The sequence below is a fragment of the Cyclospora cayetanensis genome, unplaced genomic scaffold (genome assembly GCF_002999335.1).
Source record: "Cyclospora cayetanensis isolate NF1_C8 unplaced genomic scaffold, CcayRef3 CcayRef3_contig_15, whole genome shotgun sequence".
In the NCBI taxonomy this organism is placed as follows: Eukaryota; Apicomplexa; class Conoidasida; order Eucoccidiorida; family Eimeriidae; genus Cyclospora; species Cyclospora cayetanensis.
The window spans coordinates 236,534-247,399 of NW_020312092.1; the positions used below are offsets into that span (position 1 = coordinate 236,534).

A 10,866-nucleotide genomic window follows, 5' to 3' on the forward strand; every position below is an offset into this window, starting at 1 on the left:
AACCCATAGAGCCAATAAACATTGCACTCCTCCGTCCCTGCCAGGGACTCCGGATCATCGGGGCCGTGTCTGACAGCGGGCACAGCCGAAATGACCGACCCCATCCATGGCTGTGTGGCGCCCGAGAACAAGCTTCCAGCCCTTTTCCTGCGTACCACCGAGAAGCTTCTAAAGTGCTTCTCTGCACGCGACCTTAACCTTGTGAGGGCAACAGGGAGCAAGCGTGCGAGCCAAGCGCTACTACAGAGTCTGCGGCTTCTCTTGCGCAGTGGTCTTGAATATCTGCTAGGGCAGTGGTGGTAACCAGCGCTGCTAAGCCTACTGGGATTCGCGCGCCAGCAGCAGACAGACATACCAAGCCATGGACACCGGTTCACTCTACCGGCGTATCGGGCGGAGGAACGCTGTCCTGCGCCCACGGTTCCTCGGATTTACTCGATATAGCTGCCTCTGCAATGTCACCGCTTTCCGTCTTGCTTCCCCGCTCTTCGGACTCTGTAAAGCCGACAACAGGCGCACCCTCGGGTGCAGCAGGCGCCTCCATGCCGTCCTGAGCCATGTCCTCTGGTCCAAGTTCATGCTTCTTCAACTGCGCGCCGCCACGATGATCATCGGCTGCAGCTTCTGCCTCGTTTGCATAAGCAGAGCTTTCGGCTGCAGCAGAAGGTTCCTGTAGTTGAAGCTTCGCTGCTTGGCTGCAGCTGTCGGCCCCTCCCGTATTGCTTCCCCGCTGTCCCGTCCAAATGGGCGCGCTGCAATAATATATAAAGCAGTAGAACACACACATAGATGCATGCATGCATACCTACGGGGGGCGGCAAACCACACGTCTCCACAACAAAACGCAGTTCGCGGGACGTTAGCTAAGAAAAAAACACGCCTACACAACATACCCAGAGCTTGAATGCGTCAGAGGGGGAGTTGGGCTGCGACGCGGCTGCTCCTCGTCTGTCAGGTCTTCGTTCAAACGGCGCTTCGGCCTGCTGCGCCTCTGCTGCTCTTGGTAATCGCTTAGCCTCTTCGACCTGTGTGCAGACCTCAGAGGCGAACCGCGTCTACTACAAAAACAGACTTGGCTTCCCAGGTGGCCCCCCTCGGAAAAGCTGAATCCCTAGCATGCTAAAACGCGAGTCAAAATCCTAAGAAATAAACAATGTGCCTCTAAGAAATAAACATATGCCTAGGTCCGGAAAAGCCGTTTGTAAGACACTTGCACAAGAAGACCAAAAAGAGGGGAAACGAGAAAAATGCAGAGAACCCGCGTGTTTCGCGAACCTCTGCTCCAGCCATGCGCTCAAGGCCTGCGGATTTCGGCAGCGCGACAGATAGTCTTGCATTAGTTTCATACCTGGACGCAACACACGAAATCAACACGTAGGCCAATGGACCCGCAGCTGTGCAGTAAATCTGCAACGAGCCGAGCTGTACATGAAAGGCAGTTCATGGGGTAGGCAGGCAAAAGTCGAAACGCACGATGATTATGACCTTAACATTTGACAACAGCGAAACGGAACCTCGCGTCTGGTTGGCGCCTTACATCTTGCCTTGAATTTCATGTACGGTTTGTTGTTCTCATGGAGAAACTCTTGCTTATTTAAAGAAGGGAGCATCCACTCCGGAACGTTGATCACAGCGGTAAAGGCGTAGCGACAGATCTGTGGGGGTTCTCCATCTAGCCCGAAAATGCGTTCGCTAGCTGGAAATTAAGCAAGCGCATGCATATACATGCGTACACATGCACAGAGAGCTATATATATTCACATATACGCGCGTGGAGCACAAAATACGACAGATATATGGAAGGCCGCCGCAACCCATGAGGAAGATCGAGAAACAGCATTGCGAAGGCCCTTACGAGGAAGTCGCGCGGCGTCGATGTATTTGGGTGCGTCGGGGAAGGTGCATTCCAGTTTGCGAATGAGGCGCTGCTTGAAGTAGAGCAATACGCCAGCCTCACAAACTCGTGGCTGGTATGCGTTATCCATTGGGTCGTTCAGAAAGCCCATTAAGGCGAAGCAGCCCGCATCATGATCGGCAGGGGTGAACAGGTAGGACAACTCGGCCTGCGCAGAAGCAAGGTGTAGAGGAGCGAGAGCGTCATTCCAGTCGCGTCCGCTACTCTAGAGTGTGCTCTTGAGAGGGGAATTTGCGCAAGCTCGCTGCCTCGTTGAACGCGTTGAGAGAGTCTGCTACCTATCTAGAGGGGCCAACAACCACGCGCCAAGGAGGACGGATACAGCCCGATAACGCCGCCCCGGCCATAACGTGGCGCGAAGTGCCTCGCTATACCACAAGTAGCACAGTAACTTGCTCGTTTCTGCATGCGATGGCGGGTGCTGCGCTGCAATTGAACGGCCTGCTGCCAGCGATTCAACGGGAGACGGACTGGCCATGCGATGGAGCGTACCGCGCAGTAGAGTCGCTGTTTCAGGAAAATGTACAGCGAAGGCGCCACAGGGCTCCCGTCTGTCATGAGTTCGCCGTCAGTCGACCTCTTCTCCGCCAAGGCGGCTTGAGGCCTAGAAGTGGAGGAAAGGAGCCAGCCGCTTCCTGTGGCATCTGCGTTGTTCGTATCGCTTGTTTCTTGCTGCTCTCTGGCGGGAGGAACTTCCCCGGGGATCTCGTCGGCTTGCTCGGCGGGAGCGGGGGGGCCCTTGACTTCTCGCGGCTTGGCAGGCTGCTGGCTGCCGTAGCTGGCGGGCTGTGGCGCAAGGGGGATGCCTTGGACGTGCGTAGTGGCCGGTGCATGCAAATGCAGCCAGAACAAGTAGGTGGCGAGGCAGTAGTCGGGGGCATGCCGCGCCGTCGTCCACAGGGGGAAGTATGGGGGCAGAGCCTTCTGGATCCCTGTGTTGATCTCAAGCTCTCTGGGCTCCCGAGTGTCTTCCACGCCACTGCTGCCGACGACACCTCCTGCGTCCGCAGCAGCGGGTTGTTCCACCTTCATGATGCTTTCCCCGCAGCCTCTTTCCTCCGCCTGAAGAAGCCCCCCAACAGGTGCCGCAGTGCCAGGTTCCTGTTGCTGCTGCTCTCGTTGCTGCTGCTCTTGCTGTTGCTGCTGCTCTTGTTGCTGCTGCTCGCTAGAGGTCAGAGGCTTCCCGTCTTCGTCCACGTCCAGCATCTCGGGGCCCATCGTGGGGGGGGCGGTGGCAGCCTCGTCGATGCGCGGCCTGCAGGGATCGCGAACTGCCTGCTGCAGCTTCTCCTCGCTGGCTGCTCCAACCGACTCCTCAGAAACTAGCCCATTCGACAGGCCCTGCTGACTCGCCTCGAGGTTCATCGGCTCGACGCTAGAAGCAGCAGGCGAAGTGCACGAGAAAACGAGGCTACCGCCTGGCTTGGCATCCGTAGAGCCCTCCGCTTCCCCGGCAAGCGAAGGGCGTCCTTCTTCGCCCTTTCCGCAAGACACAGGCCGCACGTCAGATGGAGCAGACGACAAATACAACATGCAATCTCGGGGGTCCAGCACGAGGGCGTCCAAGTCGTCACGCAGATCCCAAAACACGATACGCGACCCCGGCATAGTTCCCAGCACGTTGATCTGATCTGCCAGGAGAGACGGCGTCGTGAATGGCGTATACCTGACATGGAGGCGCACGCGCGACAACAAGGAAGGATGACGCAGCACAAAGCGCTCAACCGCGACTCCCCCCAAAAATCCCCTTTCTCCCCGTCTCAAAAGCCTACTTCTACATGCACTGCCTCGTGGCCTGCCGCTTCCCCGAAGGCTTTGCTCAGTCTACAAAAATTCGAGGGCAGAAACGCATCCGCAAACTCGAAACCAGCCCTCCCACCCCAAAGCCAAGCCCCAGCACGCCGTACGTCATCAGCAGGCGCTGGTGGTGGCGATGGTCTGCCATGTTGTTGGGATCGCGATTGATAAGCTCCTTGTTGGGCAAGCGCCACATGCACATCTGCGAGCAAGCAACGCGAAAAAGATACACCCGGCGCCCCCCTTTTCGCACGGCTAGCTAGCATCGGCTCACGCAGCATAATCGCCGCCACATTTTTCGCCACCCTCTGTTTCCTCGCTCTCCCCCCAAACGCGCTTTGTAGGCGACTTAAGCACACACGGAATAAAGGCACGATGCCTATATAACAGCCCCGCCAGTCTCTTTTAATCAAGGGAAACCTGCTCTCCAGTTTTCTCAAGCGCGTGCAAGCACGAAAGCGACGGAAAAAAAAAACGCACAGGCGCAGCGATCTCCCGAGCATCACAGTGCCCCATCAGCTCCAGAGACAGCATCCCGATTCCAATCGTGCCTTGCGTCCTTGACATGATGGCACAACTCGAAGCAATCCTCCCGTAGGCCATCTTGAACCCGCACCCATACTCGTAGCCCTCTGCAGAGATACACCCCAAAATAAAAGCCACAGAAAACTCACGCATGCACGCAGGCGGCAGCCCCAGATATGAACACCCCCATGCAGAAGACGCACATACACACACTTTTATTCAAAATCCCCACCGCGCAACAGATTCAGACAACACGCGAAGACACACACAGAGCACAAGCTCGCCGCCACAGCACATGCGCCCGCTAACCAGGCTCACCTACTTAGAGACATGTACACCTTCCAAACGCGCGTCCACCAAACTATTCCCCCATACATACGTACGTACTTGTAAAGATGTATATATACATATATATACATGAATATACATATATATATACATAAATATTCATATATATATATGTATATATCGAATCGAAATTTCGTTCGGGACTAAACATGCAGATATGCATGTATACAGGTTACAGGAGAAGTAGTGTATGGACAGGAATTGTGGATGTATCGTTGCACGTGTATGAAGAAGCGCATGTGGAAAGATGTGCGAGACGAGCAGACAGGCTGTTGTCAGTTTGAGATTCGACATTGCCTTGGCCGGTACTCAAGGAGGCAGCTCCTGGAAGGTGGGTGGGAAAGGGATGGTTGGCAGTGAGCGACGTCGGGAGCCGGGAGGCGCAACGAAAGGAGGAAAACGTGTAGCTAGCTGACTTCGGCGCCTTTCTCCGGGCTCGAAGCTGCCGTAGAGACGAAGGAGTTTGTTCATTGCGGGGTAGTCCAAGCCTTGTCCGTCATCTTGAACTGACAGCATGGGGTCTCTGTCTGGCGTCTCCTCGAACTTGATCCAGACGTTACGGCAGCCCACGGAAGGGTGCATAGCGTTATCGACGAGTTGCGCAATCGCGCCAAGCAGCCACCGCTGCTGGCTACAGAGGGCCCACAGAATGCCGGGGGTGTGCGTATCTCGTTGATACCACGAAGGCATCAAGCGCATCGTATTCACCCCGTGACTCATGAGATGCGCGTGCAAAGATTCCCCGCCCGCCACGGGGCACGCCACCGCAGAGGGGCCCCCTTGCGGCATGAGGCCCTTGTACGGATCATCGCCGGTGAGCGAGAGAACCCAAGCATCTCCCAGCACCTGTTTTTCGCAGCAATTCCCGCAAAAAAGCGCGTGTAAATCACCACACAGCAGCCCTACACGAAGAGCGGCAGCGCCCTTCCTCCCCGGCCAGTTCCCGCCGCCGCCCGCTGACTGCCTACTGCTGACTGCTCTCGAGCCGTGCACGCGATGCGAGGAGCGACACAGAGAGGCAGCCCCTCTCCACTCCTAAATCTCGTAAAGCGTCTGACTCACCTGGTGCCGCCGGAAGCCGCCATGAACAAAGAGGCAGGGTACGGGAGGACGCGAAGGCCTGGCGAGGGGGTTGTGTGTTTCAAAGAAACAAGCGACATGGCGTTGCCTAGCTCCAAACGGCTCCCCCACATAATCCGCGGGATACCTCGGTTTCACCGTGTACCACTGTTTCTTCGAAAAAAAGTAAACGCTGATTTGGTCCGTCTCTGTTGCCCGCGTGCGATCGCCTTCCGTTACGGTGGTTACGCCGCTCGTGATCAGCATGAGGCGCTCGATCGTACGCGGCTCTGCACGCTGCAGCGCATGCACGCAGCCAACCAAGAAGAACATGCATGCAAGGTAGTGATGACGAATGCGGAGGCGGAAGGACACATATGGGGGGCTGCATCCCCGAGGCGACGGCGGTATCATCATCACCATCATCGTCAAACATGGGATGCATGCACAGTAGGACATGCAGGTGCAAAGCGTAGGCGTGCGTGTGGGAAACGCTACACGGCGTTGCCTACGAGTAACCTTCCCATCCACTCCCACCTTCTACTCAAGACGCAAAACACCCCACTCCCACCTTCTACTCAAGAGGCAAAACACCCCACTCCCACCTTCTACTCAAGACGCAAAACACGCCACTCCCACCTTCTACTCAAGACGCAAACACGCCACTCCCACCTTCTACTCAAGACGCAAAACACGCCACTTGCGAGAAAAATGGGGGCAGAGAGCAAGAATCCGCCTCTTACAGGTTCCTGATAGCGTTGCGTTATAAAGATCGCCGCATAATGCGATCTGGGGCCTATCTTTCCCTCATACTCTTCTTGCTGCCACTCCCCTACAACCAGAGGCCCTGAGTGCGCCTCATTGACAATATCCTTGATCTTAAAGTGCCAAAAATCTTCTAGCAGAACTCGCTCCTTGCAAGAGACCTTCCCGCTGGCTCCGTGAGTCTCGCCTCCAAAGAGACTCAGATGCAAGTCTTCGGACCAGATCATGGAGAACCCATACCGCGGAGGAGGTCGCACACCTCCCACATCTACTTGCTTCCACGTATTGCTAGGCAGATGTAAAGCCCACATGTCGTTCAGACAGTGGAAGGAAACACGGGGGTTCCTGAACAGCGAAATAGACAGGCCAACCACGTACATACACATATACATAGAGATACATAGATAGATTTATACATATTATAGATTTATATATACATTATAGATTTACACATATATATATATATTCGTACATATATCTCCGCATACACAAATAGATACGGATACTTTTTACACATATATCCACCAAGCACAGGCAGACACACGCAGAGAGCAATACAACACTAACGTCCCAACACAGCTGTTACATGCGCGGATGCCGTCCCCCCACCACAGCGCACATCAGATTGAAAAAAACTCTTCCCCCTCCCCGCGACTTCCGCAGTTCGTCCCACGCAGCCCACACGGTGGCTCTGCCGCTCCTCAACAGAAGTATTGCAATTCGCGAGACGACAGAAACGCGACTCCACCGCATCCGCAGATCCCAACCACCCTCCCTGAGCTTACCCCGTACGACCACCAAAGATGAAGAGAAACTCTGAGAGGTTGTCTGCGCTGCTATCGCGCCAGTTGCCCGTCTCTGTCTTTGCAGGAAACACCGAAGCCGCATGCTGATCGCGAGGGGCTGGCGGCTGCCCTGCCGGATGCTTCCGAACCCACCTGCAGCAAGCCGCAGTTTCAGAGCAAGCACGCAAGGCTGACGTCGAGACAAAAAAGACAGAAATACACAGACGAAAAGACGCACCGACCGAAACATACATACAGATACACATACCAGTGCGGAGCACTGCAAGAGACTACACAGGAGTCCGTACAGGCACCGTGCGCATGCCCCGGCTGTACAAGATGGTGCATACGTATATGCAGGTGGCAGGATCAGCCGACGGAATTTTTGAGTAGGAAAGATCAAGAAAGTCAGAAAGCGAGAACCCTCTTGATCTGGAGAAGCACGCGCGTCTTTTTTTCATCAGAACACCAGACAAAGCGCTTAATGCCCCTTATGTTTCTTTGCAGGCTTCAGAGGAAGACCCCCTTCCCCTCCGGCAGGCGGGGCTGGGCTGAGCTGGGCTGCGCGTTCTCCCCGCACGCTTACCGCTTGAAGTCGAGTTCGAGGACGTAGACGTCATTGCAGAACTGATTATCTGATAGGCCGCCAAAGAGAATGACGCCAGGGCTGTGCTGCAGCGTCAGGCCGTTGGTGCTGTGCCCGTCGCGTTCAGAAGGGTGTTCTCCGCAGAAGACGAAGATGCGGGAGGAGAAGAAGTTGAGGTTGATGACGCATGCGCTCCTAAAGCTGACGCCCTCCCCGCGACCATTCGACCCCCCAAAGAAGATGGCCTTGTTGCTAAAGGATATCAGCGTATGGCCAAACACTGGGACTGGAGTTAGCGGTCGCCGCACAGGCAACCAGCGGACTTTTTCAAACACTGCCAAAGAATGCCACACACACTCACACTTTCTCATCATGCAGCAGCAGGCAGCAGGCAGCAGGCAGCAGGCAGCACACATGCAAAATCGTCGTCGGCACGAATGCATGCATGAAAGCATGCACAAACATATGCATGAATGCATGCACGAATGCATGCACAAACATATGCATGAACGCATGCATGCATTGTACCCCCTTCTCCTAGGTATCGGCCCCCGTGCAAAAAGATAGCCCCATGCCACCTGCACGCTGCCTCTCCACGCCCTCCTCCCTCGGCGTCAGGGAAGAAAAAGACTCGCAACTCATTTGAAATGAAATCAACCCGACAAAACGCTTCACCAGCAGGCTTTCTGCTACTATTATTGACGCCGCTGTGCAGGCAGCATTGCAAGACTGCGCTTCCTAAGAAAAAAGTAGACGAACCGGTGCACCCTTACCATCCTTGGTGCTTTGGGGAGGCATGCGTCTAGAATCGAGGTTACGTCGAATGACACGCAGGATTGCATCGCGGCTTGTCAGCCCCGAGCCAGAAGACACCGCCTCACAGGCGCCACTGGAGGACTGCTGCTGCTGCTGCTCCTGGGAAAGCGCAGTGGCTGCTCGAGAACATGTTCCCCCCGCAACTACACCTTGAGCACTCGTGCCGCTGGCACTTCCTATAAAAAGCCCCAACAAACAAACACGCAGACACACACACAGACGCAGCACAGCACAATATGGCTAACCTCGATAAAACACCGCTGCCTGCCACTTGCGCAGCAGACACTCCAACACCCACCACGCACGAAGAAGAGAGTCTCACAAGGCCTCAAAAAAATGCATATACGTCACAGGCATACAGCACAAGCCAAAAAGCATCCAAGTGCTGATCTTTTTCCCTCTCTTTCGACGCATACACACATCTACTGATCTTTTTCCCTCTCTTTCGACACATACACACATCTACTGATCTTTTTCCCTCTCTTTCGACACATACACACATCTACTGATCTTTTTCCCTCTCTTTCTACACGTACACACATCTACTGATCTTTTTCCCTCTCTTTCGACACATACACACATCTACTGATCTTTTTCCCTCTCTTTCGACACATACACACATCTACTGATCTTTTTTCCTCTCTTTCTACACATACACATACACATACTTATACTGATATATACACATACATACATATATCCAAATATACGCACACACACATGCACACATACATATACACAGACAGGTAAACGTACCGGAGTGCTGTGAAGCATGGGCAGGCTGGGGGCTTGTTGTTTTGCTCAGACCGAAAGCCTTTTCGATGCGCGCAAGTCCTCCAGCATCAGGCACACCGAGTCTTCCAGGCTCGTTTTCCAGCTTTCTCACAATGGTGTGCAGCACATCGTGTCCAACTACTGCCCCGATGAAGCTGTAGACTTTGGAGTGGGGCAAGTCGTGGTTCAGAAAGTCAGTGACAATGCCGCGAATGGAGTTGCGCTGGTCTGGAGTTGTTACGCTGTCACTGGCCAAGGCTTCCAGCAGATTGAAGAGCGTAGGGCGCTGGCTGCTTGCGCTCTGCTGCTGCGTGGCAGGAGGGGGGGGGCCCTGAACTACGGGGCCCCCGCCCATTGCCTGGGAAGGGGCCCCCGTGCTGCTGGGGGCGACCCCCTGCGCTCGGGAGGAGGGGGCCCCCAGAGGGGGTACCCCGTCGGCTGCGGGGACGCCTCCAGCGGCAGACGGCATCTGCGGATGGCTCTGCGCAGAGGCAGCCGCCGCTGCAGCGTTTCCACCCGCCTGCTGCTGCTGGTGATGATGGTGACTTTGTGTGGTGGCGTGAGGCGCGGGGGCCCCGGGAGGGGGCCCCTCGTCTTCGTCGATGGCAGTCAGGGAGGCATTCAGCTCTGCCTCCCACGTGAGCAGCCGCTTCTTGAGAAGCTCCATGGCCAAGACAGAAGAGGCCGCAAGGGAGAGTGGCACGGAAACTGCCACTACCCTGCGGGTGGGGGGCCCCCCACCGGCGGGGGCCCCTTGGCAAGGCGTGTGGTAGAGCACCACTTCCTCGGCTCCCTTGGGTGAAGTGGCGGCACACTGCCGCTGGACTGCCACCATATCTACGGCTTCTGATGGTGCACAGAGGAGGAAGTGGTGAGCACTCCCGTCACTGACCAAGCGACTCTGCGACAGCAGCTGCAGGCTACGCTTCGGCATGCCTCCGGGGCCCCCTGGGGGTGAAGCTGCGCCTCCATATGCTGCCGATGAAGGGGCCCCCACGGGCTGGTCTTGCAAATGTGGCGCGCTCATTTCCGCGTCTGCCATAGAAAAGAGAGAAACTCCGAGTTAGGCAACGGCAATTTTGCAAAGCAAGAAAAAGCTGCCCTGCATGGACGGAGGGCCCCCCAGATCGAGGCCGCTGCAACCAATCAACAAGCTCTCCCTATGCAGCAGAACAGAGGAAGCCTGCTGCTGGTGCGGGTGCCACAGCAGCTCCAGCGCAATGTCGCTGCAGAAGCGGCGCTCGACTGGGAATAATCCAGAAGTTACTGCGGGTTGGAAGCGTGCAAGCAGAACCTGAGGAAGCGAGAGAGCGGCAGACGAAGAAGCACACGAAGAGGCGAAGAAAACGACTGCCAACCCTCTTTCACAGGCGAACAATAAAGAGTTCTGGGGAGACACGACCGATCCGCACCGGGAAATCGCGTGCTCCCCATCAAGATGCAGAACTGGATGAGGTACAACCAGCCTTGGATCTCCCTATGATGCGATCATGAAT

The 10,866-nt window shown here is 55.7% G+C and overlaps 1 protein-coding gene across 1 annotated transcript; it reads right to left on the reverse strand.

Moving 5' to 3' along the window:
• Nucleotides 1–373: 373 nt before the first annotated feature.
• LOC34617800 lies at nt 374–10,412 on the reverse strand. The gene is made up of 17 exons (XM_026336838.1): nt 9,708–10,412; nt 9,353–9,677; nt 8,554–8,772; nt 7,781–8,114; nt 7,195–7,347; nt 6,388–6,754; nt 5,648–5,941; nt 5,002–5,431; nt 4,193–4,344; nt 3,823–3,914; nt 3,074–3,581; nt 2,408–2,992; nt 1,856–2,063; nt 1,538–1,696; nt 1,276–1,348; nt 894–1,025; nt 374–752 (listed from the first exon to the last, which is right to left on the reverse strand). The coding sequence occupies exons 1-17, from the start codon at nt 10,410–10,412 to the stop codon at nt 374–376; spliced, it is 5,115 nt and encodes a 1,704-aa protein (XP_026192623.1).
• Between the last annotated feature and the right edge of the window lie 454 nt (nt 10,413–10,866).